At 36.6% G+C, this 23,323-nt stretch overlaps 1 protein-coding gene across 3 annotated transcripts in view; it reads right to left on the bottom strand.

The window, feature by feature from the left end:
- The window catches only part of LOC127411900 (A disintegrin and metalloproteinase with thrombospondin motifs 7-like), a 112,405-nt gene that overhangs the window by 47,957 nt on the left and 41,125 nt on the right, over positions 1 to 23,323 (bottom strand). For all 3 annotated transcript variants that reach the window (XM_051647776.1, XM_051647785.1, XM_051647795.1), the window contains exons 12-16: positions 22,612 to 22,781; positions 19,509 to 19,639; positions 18,892 to 19,012; positions 15,785 to 16,029; positions 10,505 to 10,652 (exon numbers count right to left, since the gene is read on the bottom strand). In XM_051647776.1, the coding sequence (XP_051503736.1) occupies positions 10,505 to 10,652; positions 15,785 to 16,029; positions 18,892 to 19,012; positions 19,509 to 19,639; positions 22,612 to 22,781 (815 nt within the window). The remainder of the gene's footprint in view (positions 1 to 10,504; positions 10,653 to 15,784; positions 16,030 to 18,891; positions 19,013 to 19,508; positions 19,640 to 22,611; positions 22,782 to 23,323) is intronic.

Raw genomic sequence — 23,323 nt, 5'->3', positions numbered from 1 at the left:
ACTTCATTTCCTTAAAGCTGAAGTGTAATCTTAATTAGGGCTGCCAATCGACATTTTTAAAAAATAATTATTTTATATGCCGATTAAACAATTTAAGTAATTGCAATGAATTGCATATATAAATATTTGTTGAGAAAGCCCTCAAATAACAATTTAATATACACTGAGTGCGAATCTCCCAATAATAAGACCATGTGCTCTTATCTACTGCAGTTGTGCCCCTCTCAATAGTGCTGCTGTGTTTGATTGAGGACAAGCACTTGGTCTGTCAGAAGAAAACACCTGCTGTGTAGTTTGTTTGCTGGGCTTTTACTGTGATACTGGACTAGTAACTGTTGTTAGCCATGAGATTTACTGCTCTCGCAAGGCAAGCTTGATTCCCTTGAAAAGTGTAACACTGTGGCACTAAAGCTGTCTGAACTGAAATCGAATCATGAGGGGCCTAAGGACTCAAACCCCTTGAAGCGAGTTTTGAGTGTGGACAGTTTGTTTAAATACATCAGATAGTTTTATTTCAATAGTGAATACGGCATAGCAGAAAATTCTGCTTTTCTTGATATCACCTTTTGCCCAATTTATATTTTCAAAAGCCACTTGAGTGGATGATTAAAAAAATAGTCATTTGATGTTATATGTACGACCTGTTATCAAACTTTTAAAAAAGTAATTTTTCCGGGGTCTGGGTAGCTCAGCAAGGATTGACGCTGACTACCACCCCTGGAGTCGTGAGTTCAAATCCATGGCATGCTGAGTGACTCCAGCCAGGTCTCCTAAGCAACCAAATTGGCCCGGTTGCTAGGGAGAGTAGAGTCACATGGGGTAACCTCCTCGTGGTCGCGATTAGTGGTTCTCGCTCTCAATAGGGTGTATGGTAAGTTGTGCGTGGATCGCGGAGAGTAGCATGAGCCTCCACATGCTGGGAGTCTCCGCGGTGTCATGCACAATGAGCCATGTGATAAGATGCGTGGATTGACTGTCTCAGAAGCGGAGGCAACTGAGACTTGTTCTCCACCACCCGGATTGAGGTGAGTAACCGCGCCACCACAAGGACCAACTAAGTAGTGGGAATTGGGCATTCCAAATTGGGAAGAAAATGGGATAAAAAAAATATATTAAAAAAAAGTTAGTTCTCCTATGTACATTCTTACAGTTAAGACAAGGGAAAAAAAACAATGTATATACTTAAATGACCATCTATCACATTCCGTCTATAATGGGAAAAGAGCGGAGGATCAAAAAATAATATAGTCATGTATGGGATGCGTTACGCACTCTTATCATGTGCATCATCAAGCCACTTCTTTGAATATCCCCTTAAACAAAATTGCTTGTACATTTTAACCACTTCATCTCAAAATCAGATTCTAAAGTGCAGATACACATCAGCCGAAGAAATTGTGTGTATGAGAACCCCTTCTTAAGATAAGTAGAATGCGCATTCAAAGAGTGTAAAACACTATTTCTATCCGTGGGTTTAGAATATAAAGTAGTCCGAAGGATACCAAATTCAAATAGGACTTTTATATCAAGAAACGAAACCAAATGGATGTCAGTTTCTGCATTAAATCTAACTGAGTCAACTATGTTATTCAAAAAAAGGAGAAAATCATAAAAAACATTCCTAGGACCCTTAAAAATGCAAAACACATCATCCACATATCTTTCCACATGATGATATTATGTGAGAATTGGTTATTATTCCAATATATCTCTCCTCTAAGTATCCCATGAATAAAAACACATAATCAGGTGAAAATCTGGAACCATTCGCTGCTCCTTGCTTTTGAAGGAAATATTCGTCCCCAAAAAGGAAGTCGTTTTTTCTAATAGCAGCAAAATCATGTTAATAACAAACTCAGATGGGGAGATTTTTCAACTCTTTGTTCAAGAAAATGCTTAATAGCTTTTAGTCCTTTATTGTGGGGAATGTTAGTAGATAATGAAACATCCACTGTTACCAGAAAGATATTAGATATGTCCCCACCCATATTAATCTCTGATAACTGTGCTAAAAAATTCACCCAAATATGAGGAAAGCTGTTCAAACAGAGGTCTTAATATCTGATCAAAATAATGGGACTATGGTTATGTGGGCGTGGCCAAGCGACATCTGTGGAGAGCGAGGCCAGGAGAGGAAGAGCGGTAAGGATTGACACTTGGGGAAATTATCTCTAACAGCTGTTTTGTGTTACAAGACAATGAATTAAAGATTTATGCACTTTTGGTAAAGCGTACATAACTGGGGTCACAGGAAAATCCTTTATGAGATACTTTAACTCAGATTGGTTGATAAAACCCTTCTCATACGACTCATGCTTTGAATGAAATGGTAGGATTACCCTCCAACTTCCTATAACAAGTTACATCAGATAACTGTGATTTCACTTCTGAAACATAATAAATCTTATCCATCAAAATCATCATATCAATCATAATCATATTTAGGACACTTCAGAATGTTATCAATGTCTCTATCCACCACATTGCAAATCGCTGAATTGTTAAATCACAGGACAAATCTGGCTCTTAGGCCTAAGAGATTGTTTGCTTTCAACAGGTATCTCTGTGTATTGTCCTAATGATAGAAATATTTTAATTTAATTGATCTATAAAACTTGAACATTTCGATTTTAAGTTGAGAAGGATCAATAGGTGTAGGAGGAACATAAGACAGACCTTTATTTAGAAGTTGCTCCTCTGTTGTCGATAAGTTGAATATTAAATTGCACGTCGCTTTTCTTACCGAGTGCGAGGTGCTTCCCCCTCACCTGTCTGCCTCGACGTGTCTTTTCCCTCGAGTGTTGTAGTGTCATTGTTGTGGAGGATAAGTACTCGGTTCGTAGTTTTTCCAAATAAACAAATTGGGATCAGAGTCGGTCTAGTACTCAGAGCTAGAGCCTGAAATGTAGAAAGATCTCTCTCTAAAGTGAACTTGTTTCTTAACTCTACGTGACTCCAAAGATTGCAGATGCCATGGATAGACCTTTCCATCATGATAGTCAATAGTGTCTCTTCGTAATTTGCTCAGATTCTTCTTTTGTACAGATTCTTGAAAATTCTCCGTGGTCTCCTTTAATTCCTTTCAACTGATTGAAATATAGTTGGTTCCACAGATGTATACATGCTCTCCTTAAGCTCTGTGATTTCTTTCTGAGTCTTTAATAGTTCCCGTTGGGTATATTCAATGATAAGCACCATTAGGTCCAAAGAAGCCTTGTTAAGAATTTCACACCACTTCGTGCAGAATCCTTCATCGCTCTGGCCCCAGGTAGGCATCTTCTGAATGCGTAATCCCCTGGGAATTATTTTCGATCTCACGTATTCACTCCGAGTCATACTGTATAGTTGTAGTCAAACTTCCTTTGAGTATTGATACTTCAGTTTCTTTGTAAAATCCTCATTTGTTGGGGCAGGCAATGATATTCGGACCAGAGTCCGGAAAAAGAATCTTATCTATATCCTCATCTGTAAAAGAGTGAGTGTGCTTGAATATCCGTGAGGCCTCTGATTTCAGCAAAAGAGGACATGATGCTCCAACTAAAATAAATAGTTGAGGCTGCAAAAGCTGAATATGGAAACCAGTAATGTGGCAAACAATGTTGCACCAAAACAGTCCAAGTATACCCAGATACAATCCAATTATCCAGGTGCGTAGATCCAAAAAATATGCAAATGGTGGGAATGATGAATGTATTTTTTGTAGATTGAAATTTTGTTTATAGATTGAAATGTTAAGTTATTAAATGATTTTTTTTTTCTTGATATACAGAACTGTACAAGGTTGATTGTTGTGTACATGTGTACATGTGTATGTGTATGTATATATATATATATATATATATATATATATATATATATACACACACCATAGTCTAGACCAACAATTAATGGATGAAAAATATAAACAATGGGGCTGTACAAAATATCCTTTCTATATCAATGTAAAAAAATATGTTTTTTATATCAACTGGAAGCATATTTGATCCTAAAATGCAATATGTTTTTATTTATAGATACAAGCAATGTTTCTTGGAATGTATATAACTACATGTCTTGACTGTTGCCATTTGAACCAGTTACATGCTTAATATAGAATATTTACAGTAAAGGCTTGTACTATAAATGATCACAGGTGTGTGCTCATAGGTATTTAGCACTGATGAAGGGGTAAATCCAAAAATGTTTTGCTGCTGCACTTGGCACTTTTTTCACCCATTTTTGAATGCAGATTCATCATTCCTTCCACAAATTCTAAAAGAAAACGGCCGGATTTGTGTTTCCATGAATTTCCAAAAGATGCTGAACTTTGTACGAGCTCAGTGGGTTCAGGCAATTTAACGCGAAGAAGATAACTTCGTTATTAAACGAGGAAGCACTTTTGTCAGTGGACAGTATTTTCAAGATTTGGAATTGTGAAACTTTTTAAAATCGGAGCTGTATTGTCATGGTTTCATTGGAATGATTACACATCACAACCGATACGAGAGTGTGTGTTTGACAGGGTTAGAAGTCGGATGGAACGGGACATGGTTCTCTCCACTCCTTATCCTGCGTTGTGCCCCATCAGATATTAGTTTCACAAAGTACAACTCACAGATTTGTTAACTGTGCCCTCTTTTTTGCATTTTTGCAATTTATGGTGACAGATTTGTAGACTGTTCCTTTAATACATAAATATGTGCCTGCTGATTTAACCCACAACCTCTCAATGATAAGGTATATTTATTAACTTACCTTCGTATTCGTGCAGATAACCTTCGAAAAACAACTTGTACCACTGATTTGTGGTATCAGTCTAAATGGTACAGAAATGTCTTTTTCAGTCTATAGTCTCTTAAGTCTCTTAGTTAGAATAAAACTGACTATACAGAAGGCTCTATACACAAAAGACTGGTGAAATTATTACAGTTTTCTTATTTGTTGAAAAAGCATGTTTAAATGCTGAAAAAAAAAACCCCCAGCTGTGTCTAATAACTCAAACTGAACGAGTGCTCTGAAGGTATTTGGACGAGAGTGAGTTTGTTCTCAGTACAAAAACGATTTTTTTTCATATTCATGAGTATGAGTAAATGATACATTTTTTAAAATATAATTTTGGTTGAAAAGTTCCTTTAATATTTGCTTTGTCATTGCCCTATCACACTCTCACTGGTCACTGTCCCTCGGGAGCAATGGGGGGTGGGGGGCTGTCCCTCGGGAGCAATTGCCACGGGGACGTCCCTCTGGAGCAATTGCCTTGGGGCCTGGTGCGACCACACCGGTGGCACTGCCCTAAGGACTAGAATGAGCCATTTCAAAAAGGAATGTGGTGTGGCGAGCAGGGAGTGGCCGAGCGATAAGCAGGGGTGTAAAAAGTACTCAGAAATTATACTTAAGTGAAAGTATAATTAAGGAGTAAAGATTTTACTCAATTAATAGTCCAAGTCTAGCCAAAAACATACTTGAGTGAAAATAAAAAAGTATTCACATTAAGTTGTACTTAAGTATTAAAAAAGTAAAAAGTAACTTTTTTCCTAGCTACAATGAAATCATGAGAGGAGATTGTGCGAGAGAGGATGTTGTTAAATTCGACTGGTTTGTTAAGTCATCATATTACTGTCTCTGACGACTGTCATATTTCTCCCCCAGTGGCATTCGCAGCCTGGTAAAAGAATCATGTTACAATAACTACATTTTTGCTAAATAATTTTAATGTGGCCTGTTGTACGTAACACAATAGTTTCCTGGTGGAATGAACACTAGAGGCGCTAAAACAACAATTACTTTTATTGCCTTTAACTCAAATCACGAGTAAAACGGCAGATTATCAGTTCATAAACACTTACTTTTCGCCCGGTTCCTCACACAATGCTATCTTATGACACAAAAAACACTTTTACTATAGCGAATGATTTGCAATTTTGCATAACATAACCAACCACATTTACAAGCTTCTTTAGGTGTGATCAAATTGTGCGGTAGCTCAACTGATCGACTGAGTGTTGCATATGCGATATAAAGGACCGGGGTACGAGTCCTGAAGAGAATGCGAGTTGACACGTGAGCTGAAAGTGTCAGAAGCACCAAACGTGGTTGCTTCAGAAATTGTTTTTCAATTCACATTTGCTTTTTCTGACACTATCGGTTAGCTTTAAGGTTTAAGGTTTAGGGTAGGATGGTTGGTTTTGTTGATTTAAATTTCCATAGAACATCTGTTCAGGAGAACATTTCACTCGCTTTTAGCGCCACACAGTGGACATTTCACTTCAGAACTGCCCTGAGACGTGTAGTGAACCACATAATTTTATTTTGCGAAAATGTTGCCACAGTCATGCAATATTTGTTTCATGGAAGTAGGCACTCATGAATTGTGATGTCAGAGAACGATAAAAAAAAAAATTACAAAATCTGAATAAGCTTTGAAGAAAATTAGTAATGTTGTTGGTTTTGTGAGGTTTACTTTTAAACCTTGCTGTTTAGCAGATGGTTAAATTCAACCAAATTCATAATTAATATTTACTCAGATTCCATTATTTTTATTATCATTATTATCATCATTATCATTGCTGGTTTTATAGTTATTATTATAATTAATAGTTGCCTAACAACAACAACAACAACAACAACAATAATAATTTAGCAAATAGGGAGTAGAAGTTCATAGATATGATTTAAATGTGAAGGCAAGTGTAGAAATAAACGACATGTACACATTTAATTATAAAAGCCCTTTGTTTTTATATATATATTTGCAACGTGAATGATGATTTTTGACTTAATTACTGTCCAATCAGTAAAAGTAGCAGGCGTTTAGAATAAATTTAGTATAAAAAACATCAATGTTTCTCACTTTGTGCTCATAGTTTTGAATGAATACATCACATTCAGTCGGGCGGTCACATACGGTCCAGTTGCACAAATATTTCAGCATATCTGAAGCTCAAATCAGATCCGAAATTCCACCTCTGCAGATGGTCGGTACTCCACACAAATGATCTGCAAAAATTTAGTGAGTACTTCTCAAGTTTAAATAAAATTGTAAGGAGTAAAAAGTACTATTTTTTTCATTGGAAATATAATTAATTAAAAGTACAAGTATTCTGTTTAAGTTGCACTCGAGTAAATTACAAATCCTAAAAAATAATACTTAAGTATAATACTTAAGTATTTTTACTCAGTTACTTTACTCCCCTGAAAATAGACCATTATTGCAATGAATTTTCCAAATAATCACTGAAAGTCCATTAAAAGTACAGTGGCAGATGGTATGAAGCTGCCTTAAATCCGAATGTAAGATCTTTAGCAATCAGACATGAGAATTCATGAAGCAAACCCATTCTTTCGACTCCTTTTGAGGATGAAGGCTTTGGGTCGACAATAATGACTCGAACTCATATTCTTGGCTTTATGGCAATTTCAGACTTTTGGTCACTTCAGGATACACAAGATAATGTGACAATTCATAGTACAATCCAAGTTGTTGTGTATTTGTTCATTTTCAGATTATATTTTTCTGCTAGTGAAAATCAATACATTTAAATACAAAAATAACAAAGTTAGGGTATTATGACTTGTTCAGCTTCATAACTTCTGTCTCATCTGATCTCTACTGAACCCAATCACCAACTTCATATAAATTCTGAATGATTTTAATAAGCCTAATTAATTATGAATAAGCCTTTCTGTCCTTTGAAAGCTCTAAATGAAATGAGATGCACGAGCACCATCAAGCCTTTTCCAATAAAGTCCAGTTCAATCCTAATGACCTTAATGCTTTTGAACAAGGAATGATTTAAATGCTATCTTTACCTTTTGTATGACTTAAAATGATTATAGAGCTGTTTCCCGCAGAGTAGAATTTTATGCAAATGCTTTTCGCTAAAGAATTAGATTTTACTCACCTCATCAGATAAAAAAATGTATTTTCCCAGTTCAGATATTTACTTTCCCCATGGCACGATACAAGCAACGAAGCATTTGGCTGTTTTTTTTTCTTTCAGCTGTCCTTATGTAAGCAGACCTGGCTCAGGTATAAGAAACTGATGAATCTCTACAAAGATTCAAGATGTTTACGATAATTACACTTTGATTAACAAAATGCAATTATAAGTTCATTAGAAATGTTGAAAGCACACTTTGAGAACTCCAGATGTATATTCCTAAACATTTAAGCCAGAGTTTCTTCCTAATTACATCCTTAACAGCACTGTCTGCATCAAACAGTCTTTAACTAATCACTAACTGCAATGCTGTGAGTGAATAAACAGATTAAGACAAAGGCCTCAAAATAAACACATCTGTTCATTCACAGCAACAAAGAAAGGAAGAGAAAGTGTTATAATCAGTATAAATTCATATTTATAACATCATTGTTAGTATGTGCAATAGAGACCTAAATGAGAAACCATTAATTGTGTTTAAAATAGCTGCTTGATCCATCCAGTATATTATGGGGCGTTCATACTGACTGAGATCTGCAGCTTTAAAGTGACCGGAAATTATTCATACCCCGTGAGAATTGCCAGTGACATGAGCGACCATCAGTGTTGCATCAAATTTAAGCAGAGATTAACTTTATGCAAAGTAGCAACAGAGCACAACAGTCTGGCTCCAGATGTAAAAATGTCTTTACGTTTTTCCATTGGCGAATTGATTTTTAGCGATAACTTTTAAATCTTTAAAGACGGATCTACTGTGAGCTGCAAGGTTGTTAATCGATCATGGTATATGCTTCTGTTAAAGCCATTAGTCTGCATTACTTCAACTTCATTGGGTACCAATTTTGAATAGCAGAATTCCTGGGGAAAAACTACAGTACCCATAATCCTGAGAGGGAAAATCCACCAATTAGAGAATCGCAGCAACCACACCACAGCAAAAGAGCTGTGCAGCGACCGCCCACTTCCACAACACTGGGAATGACACAACTGAATCGGTCTCCTTGCAGTCTCAAACTACTTGATTTTGCAAAAATACTGAAAAAAAAAACAAAAACAAAAAAAACTGCAATATTTGCAATAAACTTAAAATATTTTGATTTTGTACTAATAATCAACAACATTAAATTAACAGTAGGGCTGTCATTTAACGCGTTTATTTAATGCGATTAATTATATAAAAAATAGCCCGTTAAAAAAATTAACGCAATTAATCATGCCCCCTGACATGTACATAAATTCAGTAATAAAACTACGGATTTTCTTACCATATAAGCCGCAAATGGGCGGCGAGATCTTCCAATGTTCTTTGCCACTTTTTGTACTGTCTAATCAATCATTTATTAATCTGCCACAATAATGCAATTTATTTCAAACTGAATTTCAATTCGTATTATATATTTATAACAGATATTATACATATTATATTTATAAATATTTGAATGATTATGCATTATTTATGTGAAATATCTTTATTTGGGGCTTTTCTCGGCCAAAAAATTATGTATGCGATTAATTGCGATTAATTTGATTAATTAATCTGCATGTCATGTAATATTTTTTTCATCGCTTTTAATTCGATTATGTCTTTGCTTCATGGGACTGTAGTTCATTTCCTCATTAAAGATGTTAATTACACAGTCTTGTAACTTTGTCATTTTTAAACGAATTTTAAATACATACGAACATACATATGAGAGTCTCTGTTTTCGGTGAAGGAAAACGGTTTTCCAGTGTGGACGGGAGGGGTAAACGTAGCAAAATCAATGCATTTTCAACCGAAGACTTACAAGCGTGGATGTGGCCACAGTTGGATACTGCAGTTAAGAATAAATGCTGGCTAGCAAACAATCAACAAGTCAGTGACTGGGTGACCTCAAGCAATTTAATCACTATCAGTGTGAACACCCCCTTTATATTGTGTCCTAACCAGTTTCCAGTGACAAGTCATTTTTCTGTCCTCAAAAATTAAATGCTATGACAAAATAGCAGCCAATCAGAACATAATTTGAATGCTACAGAAACCAAGCGATCATTAAATACTGAGTCGCAGTTGTGGCTGATTAGGAGAAACACTCAGATCAACATGGACAAAGCATTATGCCTTGTTAACCACTGATTTGGCCATAAAACCATTTGACCATAATTTAGTCTAATATCTCGTTTCCAGTGGCAGATACACTATTATTGAAGTTTTACTTCCAACCATATTCAAACTTGCCTGGGCTGGGAATATTTTGCTGCATTAAATTTGAGTTCATCTACCATTAGCTGGTTTGAAATCTGTTTCCTATCAAGTTTATGTCCTGTTGAATCACGGCCAGTGACACTGTCTGTCTCTCATTTGTGTGAACGCATTTTGTGCCAGATACTTAATTTATAGCGAAACACAAAGAGCTTGACTGTACAAACAGATCAACTTATGGCCCAAGCAAGACATAGTAAAGTGAAACTGTAACAAGAACAGTTGCATTAGTAATGCAATTCCTACCAGCATTGGATTAAATTGGCTTGGCTAAGGCTGAAGGTGAAAGTGGAAGTGTAATATGATAAAATAAAAATAAAAAGTGTGCAAAACGGCTCTTTACCAGTTCCGCATGTAGCACTGCACTCTGTCCAGGCCCCAAAAATCCACTGGAAATAAGAGGCAGGGGTACCGTTGTTGGATTCGAAAAGAGTGTCTCTGCTTATTGTGTACTCATATCGTACCCCTGGATTCGTCTCCTGAAAGAGCAGCTGGAGAACATCGAGGAAAGATTAAAGACCAAGAATATATTTAAAAAATAAATAAATAAATAAAAATAAAATAAAAATGGCATAAACAAGGGTTGGGCAAAATTCTGAATTTAAAGAAACAGTTTCACCCTCATGTTGATCCAAACCTGTAAGTGTCAGTCCCCATTCACTTGCATTGTATGGAAACAAGAGCAGCATCAAAATTCTTCAAAATTCTCCTTTTGTGTGCCACAAAAGAGAGTCATACAGGTTTGGAAAGACATTAGGGTGAGTAAATAATGCCAGGAATTTGCCCTTTAAGAATTGGCTTTCACGGGATGTTAAATTGAAATTGGAATGGCAGGTAGAAACATTTACGGAAATGCAATTAAATACAATTTTAATAAAAAAGAATTCACAATTTCACATCCAACACAAGTTCTGAGATAAAACAATTACATAATTAATTTTGACCAAAAATGAATATTTATCTATTGATATTAAAATTATATAATGTTTTTTCTCAATTGATTAAACATATTTCTGCAAACTAAATTAACCCTTTAAGCTCTGAAGGTGTTTTTAAAGATTTCCTGTTTCAGTGGCATCCCCAAAATTAAAGGCTTATAACTTGACAAAACAAAAACAAGGAGGGTCAAGCGTTTGGTATCATTGTAACGAAAACTTTTCATTTTTTATGATATAGATTATGATATAATCTGAGATTCTCAGCCTAAGAAATTGCTGAAAAATCACACACACACACACACACACACACACACACACACACACACACACACACACACACACACAAAGATTTTCCAAAAATGTTCTTTTTTTTCCCTTATTTTTCTTATTTTACATTATATGTCTCTGAGTGTAAATAAGATGGCTCTGAAAAACTGCTTTTGTTTTGTTCCCAATCATGTCAACTGTATCTGAGAAAAAGTTTGTGTTGATACAACAAAGCAATCAAAAGTTATAGCATTACAAAATAATTTATCATAGTGTCCAAAAACGTCTCCAAGTGTCCAAAAGCCTCTCCAAACAAATAAAACATAATAATTGTACATAAGAACTAATTACACATGCACACAGAGCAATGACTAAAGGTTTGCATAGCATGCAGACATGATTTTAGTAATGAGATTTAACAGAATGAGAGCCATTTGAGTCGTCATTGAGTCTGTGTCGAGTCTGTGTCATTTAATTGGTGCCATCTCCTGATTGCCATCTGTAACATTGTGCTTTGTGTGGATTTTCTAATGATCTATGCATCCGATTACCTTGTTTATGTGGGCTCGTTTGAAAGATAATCTTCTAAGTAATGGTATATAAGCAACACCAACATAACTGTCAAAGACAGCCACACCATTAAAACCACCTTCCTAATATTGTGTATGTCCCCCTCATGCCGCCAAAACAGCGCCTATTCTCACCACAATTGTACAGAGCGGTTATCTGAGTTAACGTAAACTTTGTCAGTTCAAACCAGTCTGGCCTCTCTTATTAACAAGGTGTTTCTTTCCACAGAACTGCCGCTCACTTGATGTTTTTTGTTTTTGATGCCATTCTGAGTAAATTTTAGAGACTGTTGTGTTTGAAAATCCCAGGAGATCAGCAGTTACAGAAATTATGAATTATCTAATCAGCCATTTGTGTGGCAGCAGTGCAATGCATAAAATCATGCAGATACAGGTTAATTAATGTTCACATCAACCATCAGAATGGGGAAAAATGTGATCTCAGTGAATTGGACCGTGGCATGATTGTTTGTGCCAGACGGGCTGGTTTGAGTATTTCTGTAACTGCTGATCTCCTGGGATTTTCACACACAACAGTCTCTAGAGTTTACTCAGAATGATGCCAAAAACAAAAAACATTCAGTGAGCGGCAGTTCTGTGGATGGAAACGCCTTGTTGATGAGAGAAGTCAACAGAGAATGGCCAGACTGGTCTGAACTGATAAAGTCTACGGTAACTCAGATAACCACTCTGTACAATTGTGGTGAGAAGAATAGCGGGTTGGTGCTGTTTTGGTTGTGAGACTCCTGACAATTCCCTGGCTGGCCACTAGGAGGAGCAATGAACTTTTGAACTCTCTCCACTCTGTTTGATTTATAATCTAGTTCGCCTGTGCCTAGTTTTGTCATTTGTATTTAAACCCAGTCTTTTCAGTTGTTATTTGCTCAGTCTTCTCTTGAAGTAAGTCAGTCTCAGTTCTTTCCCCGTGATATATGCCTGTATGTTCTTATGCTTTTTGAGATTTTTTGACTTCTGGAACTTTGGAATTTTTCCCTTATTTTGATGCCTCTCCATGTGGAATATTTACCTTTGATGAAGTTTTGGAATGGCCTTTTCCCCTAAAACTGAATTGTGCCTTTGTATCTCCTGTTGGATTACCTATTGTGTTCAGCAAAGACAGCCCTCTGAACTACACACTGTCTCCAGCCTTGTGTCTGCATTTGGGTCCAAGAAGAAAAGTAGCTCAGGGGATAAAACTGCAGTCCTTTCATGCTAGAGACCCAGGTTCAATACCTGACTTGAGTACCCACTATAACATTGGTGGCATGAGGGGGAACTACACAATATTAGGCAGGTGGTTTTAATGTTGTGGCTGATTGGTGTATACTTAGCTATTACTCACTATATTTTTGTCTGAGTAAAACAAGTAGGCTCGTTGTATTCTACTCTTTGAGAGCTTTCCCACAACACATGGCTATTTGATAAGTTTGATCTTTTTACCGAAATCAATAATATGTAAAGTGCAACATAAAGTGCAACATGAACAAAGCAGTTTTGTTCAGTTTTGGTCATAATGCCAACATGCACTGGAGAAAGCTTCTAAGCTTTCAAACGATACCTATTTTGTGTTGGTCAAGACTGTAGATATTAATATTTTGACCATTTTTATCCCTCATGGGCCCGAGCTTAAAGGGTTAAATACTGTCAAAACAATTAACAGCAAATGTATATGATATCAAAGCATTCTGGAAAATAAGTGTTCTTCCAGAAAGTTAATTAAATAAAATTAAATATATAAATTAAATAAAAAGGTGACATTTCATATATCAATTATAACTATCATCTAATGTATCAGTAAATAACTCTTATGTTGTATATGGGTAATTCATACTAAAAAGTGAAATATCTCAAACTACACTTACAGCAGTTTTTGATTTTTGAATTTCCTAAAATTCAAATTTGAATTACAATTCTGCATCCTGTCAAATTCACATTAAGGAAGTAAAATAGAATTTAAAAGTTTTTTCAGTTCTAAAAGGCAACAACACACAAAAACAAAATATCATCTGCTAAAGCAATGCAAAATAGACTTTTTTGTTGATTACCAGTTGGCCCATTTCCCAAAGAGATTTCCTTTAAAAAAATGTATATGAATTCTAAATGAATTAAAGTGTTACAGTAACAGATGAACCAACATAAAACTAACAACCAATTAAGACACAATTAAGAATTCTGGTTGTGTCTTTGCAGAGACAGGTGATTAAATGGGAAAAATGAGCTACTTTGGGCCATTTGGGATCAAAGAACACAGAGAGGGATAAGAGTGGGACTTTACTATGGGAGCAGATCTCATCTGTCTGTCTCCTGCTGCTACAGACATCGTCTTCCCACCCACACATGGGCTGAGTGCCAGAGGCCTCTGGATCGCTCTGTGGGAGGAAACCCTTAATCTATATGGCCCCTCTCTGCTACCCACACTAACCTTCATCACTAATAACCATGTCTGCACCTTCATGGAGCTAAAAACATGAAAAGCATGACCACTATATTTCCTATAATTAATTAATCTTATTTCTCTAATGATTAAACTTGGAGATATCCATTTTAATGCAACAAATAAACAAAATTAAATCCATTAAATATTTGAAATAGCCTTCTTTCTGGATTTAAACGATACATTCATCTTCTATGTTACTGACAAAGATTAAAAAGCTACTTTTTATGCAAATCCTTGGAAGTTTTAATACATAAAAAGAGATGTTAGGCAGAATGTTAGGACATCACAGCCTCAGTTACCATTCACTTTCATTGCAGGGAAAAATATGCAATGAAAGTGAATGGTGACTGGGGATAACATTGTGTCTAACATCCCCTTTTGTGTTCTGCAGAATAAAGAAAGTCATTAGGATATGGAACAACATGAGAGTGATTAAATGATGACAGAACTATCCCTTTAAGCCTTTACTTTCTCCTACCTCATCAGATAAAAATGGATCAGTTTCTCAGTTTAAATAATGTATTTACTTACCCCTTGATGATAGAGATAAAAGAAACTAAGAATTCACAAAAAAAAAAAAAAGAAGAAGCAGAATTTCATAAAAATACAGGTAGATTTCTTTTCAGTTGTCTGTGTAAGATGAAATTTGTAGATTGAATTATTCATAAAGTATAGGGCTGTTATTCATCATAGTATCTGAAGCTGCAAAGGTTTCCCTGGATAATTCAACCTGCATTTTATCTATACACCACAATGCAGAAAAAAAAGGTATCACATGGCAGTCTCCGCAAACTGTTGTACAGAAATGTTCAAAGAAATTAGTTAAATGTGTGTAGACTTTGTAATCTAATTGCAGTATCTGTCCATCCACAATTATTAGGTATTGATTATTTCACCGCTGGAAAACAAAGCGGAAAATAAAGTTTGGCTTGTGAATAACTAGTTTACTGGCTACTAAGTATTTTATACAAAACTCTGAATGTCTTACAAAGATTTGATGCCACTAACCTGACAAACTTTGTCAAATGCAATAATTATTTTTTTCTTTAAAAGCACTTATAATATCAACATTTCCAGTTTTGTGTGGAATATTCATTGGTCAGTCAGTAAACAGATTGTGGCCGGTCCGTGGGTGTACCATCTGAGGTTGAGACTAGATTCCTTGCAACAATTGGGAGATTCATAATCTATAAACCACATTTCAGGTATCTATTCACTGTGGGCAAGTTAATCTGTTGGAGAAAAAAAAAATAGCATGTGCCAAATGCAGAGTTCTTTATCAGGTGTAACTCTGGACTGATGAATATCGAGGCCATAAACACAAAATGCTACTTTTTGCTTATTTGCTTGAGACTTCAGCTTACATGGTTTAAATCACCAACAACCATGGGGAATTACTCAGGAGTTTGTACCTGAATCCACACTGGTTCCATGGTTGGTCCAGGGGAAGACAGGTTTTCCAGCTGGCCATTCCTCTCGTAAGTGAATATTGTTCCTCCTGCCTTGTATTCCCCATTCCACTGGATCGTCCAGCCACCATTCAGGAAATATTTTTCAGGGTCATTACTGCGTAATGCCAAGAAGTTCCCAGCCTCTGCAACTTCCTCAATACGGATGTCCCGTGCTCCTTCTGGAATTAAGCCTATGTCTACATAGCCTGAGAGACAAAAAAGACCTCCACTTAATCAAACAAACAAACAAACAAGACAAATATATAACATCACATTTGTGAAGTGAGTGCAGCTTTACCCTTTAAGCCAGCAAGAAAAAATAATAAATTATCAAAATATTAATAATTACAATATTGACCAATACAAATAGGTATCGTTTTAAAGCTTAGAAACTCTACTTTACAATGCATACAGGCAAACTGAAAGAGTGCTTTGAAATTTGCAGACAAATCAGAAGTGTTCCTTTTTGTACTGTTTATTGTATTAATTATTGTAATCGGAAAAACATCAAACTCATCAATTAGCCATGTGTCATATGTTGTTGGAAAGCTCTCAAAGAGTAGGATACTACCAGCCAATTTGTTTTACTCATAGACAAAAAAACAACTAGTAATAGCTAAGTACATGTCTTTGACATACATGTTACATGTAAACAGGTGTTGTTCATATGCCGCTTTTTCGCTTATAACTTCACAAAAACAAACAACATACCATTAACAACCATTATGTAGACTCTAAGTCTTAGAGGATTATCTTTCAAACAAGCCCACACATAAAGTAATCGGATGCATAGATCATTACATAACCCACACAAAGCATAATGTGCACACAGCATCTGGCTATCTGGCGTCTTGCTATCTGGCTACAAACACGTTAGCTTTCCTGGTTCAGAGGACATCATCAGAAATTCTGTAGCAATCGGACTGGGTTCAGATTGCTCCAACCAGTGATGATGGTCCTCCATATTTGGGCAGAGAGTCATGTGATCAATCACTCTAATTACAAATGGCCACCAGGAGATGGGGCCAGGAGAAGTACATGACACAGTCTCAATGATGACTCAAATGGCACAGAATGAAACACATTCTGTGAAATCTCATTACTAAAATCATGTCTGCATGCTATGCAAACCTTTAGTCATTGTTATGTTTTATTTGGAGAGGCTTTTGGACACTTGGAGACATTTTTGGACACTAAGATAAATTATTTTTGTAATACCAAAACCCTTGATTGCTTTGTCGTATCGACACAAAATTTTACACAGTTACAGGTGACCTGATTGGAAACAAAATAAAAGCAGTTCTTGGCGCCACCATATTTACACCCAGAGATATATAATGTCAAATCTGAAAAATAGGGAAAAAAAGCAAATTTTTTTAGGGGGATTTTTCAGCAGTTTCTTATCTAAGAGTCTCAGAAATTAGCATTTTATCAATGTTACAAAACACTTGACCCTCCTATTTTATTTTATTTTTTTAGTTATAAGCCTTTAATTTGGGGTGTGCCACTAAAACAGGAAATCATTAAAAACACCCTCAGAGCTTAAAGTGCTAAAAGAAATAGTTCACCCAAAAATTGTAATGATTTAATCATTTACCCACCCTCTTTTGTGATTAGAGAGCTACAGATTTTACAACTTGAATTTCGGTCTATTCCTAACATAAAGCTATTGAATGGGGACAGAATACTGGAATGGAATATTGCACACAACTTGTATGGACTACTTATGATACTTTTATGGTGGTAGGTCTGATCACTGATCACTGACAATGATGAAACAGCCTACAGAGAGGAGGTGCACACTCTGACACTCTGGTGTCAGGAGCACAACCTCTCCCTCAACGTCAGTAAGACAAAGGAGCTTGTGGTGGACTTCAGAAGAAAAGACAGAGAACACAGTCCCATCACCATCAATGGAGCACCAGTGGAGAGAGTCAGCAGCTTCAAGTTCCTCGGTGTCCACATCACTGAGGAACTCACATGGTCCATCCACACTGAAGTCGTTGTGAAGAAGGCTCTTCAGCGCCTCTTCTTCCTGAGATGGCTGAGGAAGTTTGGAATGAGCCGCCACATCCTCACACGGTTCTACACCAGCACTGTAGAGAGCATCCTGACTGGCTGCATCTCCGCCTGGTACGGCATTAGCACAGCCCACAACCGCAAAGCACTGTAAAGGGTGGTGCGAACTGCCAGACACATCATCGGAGGTGAGCTTCCCTCCCTCCAGGAAATATATACGAGGCGGTGTGTGAAAAAAGCTCGGAGGATCATCAGAGACTCCAGCCACCCGAGCCATGGTCTGTTCTCACTGCAACCATCAGGCAGGCGATATCGCAGCATCAGGACCCACACCAGCCGACTCCATGACAGCTTCTTCCCCCAAGCAATCAGACTTTTGAACTCTTGATCTCCCACGATCAAAATACATCAGCACTGCACTTTATTACTCTACTCTTATATCTCACACCAGACTGTCATAAATTATATTATTATTATATATATTCCCTCTTAACAACTTACTATCAACCGACAGCCTGAATGTCAATACAGTACAATACAACCTACTGTATATTCTATATATACTACTATATATACACTTTTTTATTTTTATTGAATAATGTGTATCTATATTGTGTGTATTGTATACTGTACAGTGTATGTTATTATTTGTATATTGTTGTGTGTAATTATGTGTATATTAGACTTTAAATTGTGTTGTGTTAATTTGATGTTACTGTAAATTGGTATATGTCTCATCACTGTCACGACTGCTATATTGATCGGAACTGCACCCAAGAATTTCACACACCATTGCACTTGTGTATATGGCTGTGTGACAATAAATGTGATTTGATTTGATTTGATTTGATCATGTTGATGCTTGTTAGCACCAGTCACTATTCACTTTCATTATGTGAAAAAGAGCAGCCAGGATGTTTATCTAGAAATCTCCTATTTTATTCCATGGCAGAAAGAAAGTCATACAGGTTTGGAATGACATAAGGGGGAGTAAAAATTACAGAATTTTCATAAAAAATAACTGTAAACTGATTGCAAATGTTACATACCAAGCCCTTCACTGTCCTCAAAGGTCTTCCTCACTGTCTTGCACGTGGAACCATTTCCATGGCATACACCACATTGATCCTCAACAGCATTTGAGTCAACCTCATAATCACAGCCAAGGTTCTGCGACATCAGATACAGTAGATAGCATAAATTGAAAACATTTCAGTTTGACAGGTATATCGATTATTAAAACTACCAATGACCATGTGACCATCTTGAGAGAAAGAAAGATATGTGCACATGAAATTATAATTTAATGTTTAGTAATATATATATATATGTATGTAGTATACTAAATATTTAACTCCATTTTTAAGAAAGAGCTCTGTAGAAACAATGACAGAACACACATTACAGCATCCTCCTCTGTTTTAAACAATAACATGTGTGTGAGTTTCCAGCTGAGGTCATGCAAGTACTGGCTTAGAGTGTGGAAGACTGTTTGCGGAGGTGTTTTCAAGTTTTGACACTCTTGCTGTTGTTGTGAGACTCTTGCGTTGCTGTTTTACAGTGGAATCACACTCACGCTGACAGCCTTACAATTAAAATGACACTCAAGCAGAACTTTACAAGGACAGCCTGAGGCTTTGCAAAGAGAGGTAAAGCCATTACCAACCTTGCAGATGCCATTAATGCAAATGTCACGGCTGTGACCTTCGTAACAAGGTGTTCCATCAATGACAGTGTCCAGCATCCTCTCTGAGAAGTGCTCATTCACAGGTCTACAGTGCAGTTCACACGGATTAACTGCAAATGACACAAATATAACATGGCTGTAATACGCTTTGGATACTTATGGGTTGCGACCCATAAATTGAGTTCTGATAGGGTCAAAGACAGCAGACTTATCAACTTATATAAGGGAGGAGAAAATGCTTTGTGTCATACATAGTCAGCAAAACAATAAGGCTTATCAACTTTTAAATAAAAGGACAAAATGCGGCCCTTATCTTTTGTTATTGATGTCAAAGGCTGTATGTATAAACAAACGTTTCTGTAATGTATTTTGGCACAAATTTATTTGTCACTCGGTAATACTGCTAATATTAATACAATATTTGGCCCAGTGCTGGTTCCATGAGATACGCTCATAAATATATTTATGAGATTTTGCTGTTTCGGAAGGAAATTGGTACTTTAATTCACCAAAGTAGCATTCAACTGATCACAAAGTATAGTCAGGACATTACTGATGTAAAAAAACAGCACCATCACTATTTGAAAAATAAATTTTTGATCAAATCTAGACAGGCTCCATTTCCAGCAGCCATCACTCCAACACCTTATCCTTGAGTAATCATGCTAAATTGATCATTTGGTACTAGAAAATCACTTGCAATTATATCAAACACAGTTGAAAGATATTTGGTTCACTAAATGAAGCTTAACATTGTCTTTGTGTTTATTTTTGAATTGCCACAGTATGCAATAGACTGGCATGTCTTAAGGTCAATATTAGGTCAAAAATGGCAAAAAAGAAACAGCTTTCTCTAGAAACTCGTCAGTCAATCATTGTTTTGAGAAATGAAGGCTATACAATGCTTTAAATTGCCAAAAAACTGAAGATTTCATACAAAGGTGTACACTACAGTCTTCAAAGACAAAGGACAACTGTCTCTAACAAGGACAGAAAGAGATGTGGAAGGCCAGATGTACAACTAAACAAGAGGATAAGTACATCAGAGTCTCTAGTTTGAGAAATAGACACCTCACATGTCCTCAGCTGACAGCTTCATTGAATTCTACCCGCTCAACACCAGTTTCATGTACAACAGTAAAGAGAAGACTCAGGGGTGCAGGCTTTATGGGAAGAATTGCAAAGAAAAAGTTTCTTTTGAAACAGAAAAACAAAAAGAAAATGTTAGAGTGGGCAAAGAAACACAGACATTGGACAACAGATAATTGGAAAAGAGTGTTATGGATCTTAACCCCATTGAGCTTTTGTGGGATCAGCTAGACTGTGAGGTGCGTGAGAAGTGCCCAACAAGACAGCCACATCTATGGCAAGTGCTACAGGAAGTGTGGGGTGAAATGTCATCTGAGTATCTGGACAAACTGACAGCTAGAATGCCAAGGATCTGCAAAGCTGTCATTGCTACACGTGGAGGATTTTTTGATGAGAAGTCTTTGAAGTAGTTTAAGAAGTTCTGAAAAAAAATTCAGATTGTAATAGTAATTTTTCACGTTATTAATGTCCCGACTATACATTGTGATCAGTTGAATGCCACTTTGGTGAATAAAAGTACTAATTTCTTTCCATAAGAGCAAAATCTGTACATTATTCCAAACTTTTGGCCGCCAGTGTATATATATATATAACTAACTGCCCCCTTAAACTTAATAGCTGGTTGTGCCACCTTTAGCAGCAACAACTGCAACCAAACGCTTCTGATAACTGGAGATCAGTCTTTCACAACGCTGTGGTGGAATTTTGTCCCACTCTTCTTTGCAGAGCTGATTTAGTTCAGCCACATTGGAGGGTTTTCGAGCATGAACTGCCTGTTTAAGGTCCTGCCACAGCATCTCAATCGGCTTCAAGTGAGGATTTTGACTAGGCCACTCCAAAACTTTCATTTCGCTTCTTTTCAGCCATTCAGAGGTGGACTTACTCCTATGCTTTGGATCATTGTCTTGCTGCATAATCCAGTTATGCTTGAGCTTCAACTCACTGACTGATGGCTGGACGTTCTCCTTTAGGATTTTCTGGTAGAGATCAGAATTCATGTTTCCCTCAATTATTGCAAGTTGCCCTGAAGCAGCAAAGCATCCCCACACCATCACACTACCACCACCATGCTTGAACGTAGGTATGATGTTGTTTTTGTGGAATGCTGTGTTTGATTTACGCCAGATGTAACGGGACCCCTGTCTTCCAAACAGTTCCCCTCTTGACTCATCAGTCCACAGAACATTCTCCCAAAAGGTTTGAGGATCATCAAGGTCAAAAATTCAGACGAGCTTCAATGTTCTTCTGGGTTTGCAGTGGTTTTCGCTTTGTCACTCTTCCACAGATGCCATTTTTGGCCAGAGTCTTTCTGATAGAGGAGTCATGAACAGTGATCTTTATTGGTGCAAGAAAGGCCTGCAGTTCCTTGGATGATGTCTTTGGCTTTTTTTGTGACTTCCTGGATGAGTCGTCGCTGTGCTCTTGGAGGAATTTTGTGGAAAGGTTCACTAGTGTGCCAAGTTTTCTCCATTTGGAGATAATGGCTCTCACTGTGGTTATTTGGAGTCCTAGATCCTTTGAAATAGCTTTGTAACGCTTCCCAGACTGATGTATTTCAAATCACCTTTTTCCTCATCATTTCTGGAATTTCCTTTGACCTTGGCATAGTGTGCTACTGGGTGAGACCTTTTTGCCAACTTCATGCTGCTGAAAAGTTCTATTTAGGTGTTGATTTGATTGAACAGGGCTGGCAGTAATCAGGAGTGGGTGTGTCTAGTACAGCTGAACCCCATTATGAATGCAGTTTCATAGATTTGGGGATATAGTAACTAAGGGGGCAAATACTTTTTTCACACAGTTGGTATTGGATAACTTTTTTTTGCTTCAATAAAGAACATTATCATTTCAAAACTGTATTTTGTGTTTACTCAGACTGCTTTTGTTTTATGTCTAATTTCTGAAACAATTTAGTATAAGATATACACAAAAACAGAACAAATCAGGATATGCAAATACTTTTTCACAGCACTGTACAGTACACATGTATGCTCACCTCTGTTATTCACATGTATCCATTTGTAAAACTTGTTTTTATAAGGGACCGTGTTGAAGCGGCTGCACTGGATGAATCTGAAGCTGGGCTGGTCCAGAGGGCAGGGGTCACGGTTACAGGTTCGATATCTACGCCGATCCCCAAGACAGTATTTACCTCCATATTTAGGTCTAAAAAACAGGGAAAATGCATGAAACTCATTTGAAATCTGTTTGTTCAACTTGTGATTTTTAGACATAACCACAAAAACAAAGGAAAAATATGCAAAGTCAAATCTCTAGCCAAAAGCTTGCAATTTGTCTAAAAAACTAAACGAATGTCTTTGGAATGACAAGATTCCCTTGTCAGAGCAGCTACTAACACTTCAACACTCTGCTTAAGTTTAAGGTGTTCTTTTGGAGTCGGCTTTTTGAAAATTCATCTGAAAAAGTCTTTGAAAACGTTTTGGAGTTATAATCCTCAAATCTAATCTAGAAAATAGTCATTTGGGGATTTGACTTGATTATTTATTTTTTATTCTTTTTAAATGTGCTCCAACAGTTGCAAAATTCAAGTCTAGACTGTAAACACATCTGTTTACAGGTGCGTTTTATTTCTTATTTATTTCTTGTTCTTAAGTGATTTTAAAAATGTACTTTTATGTATCTTTATGTTCCTTCTCTGTATAATTTCTCTATAAAGCACTTTGAATTACAACTGTGTATGAAATGTG

This window comes from Myxocyprinus asiaticus, chromosome 2 (assembly GCF_019703515.2).
Source record: "Myxocyprinus asiaticus isolate MX2 ecotype Aquarium Trade chromosome 2, UBuf_Myxa_2, whole genome shotgun sequence".
Classification (NCBI taxonomy): domain Eukaryota; kingdom Metazoa; phylum Chordata; class Actinopteri; order Cypriniformes; family Catostomidae; genus Myxocyprinus; species Myxocyprinus asiaticus.
The sequence above is the reverse complement of the archived record's forward strand: the minus strand, read 5'-3'. Positions and strand labels throughout refer to the sequence as shown.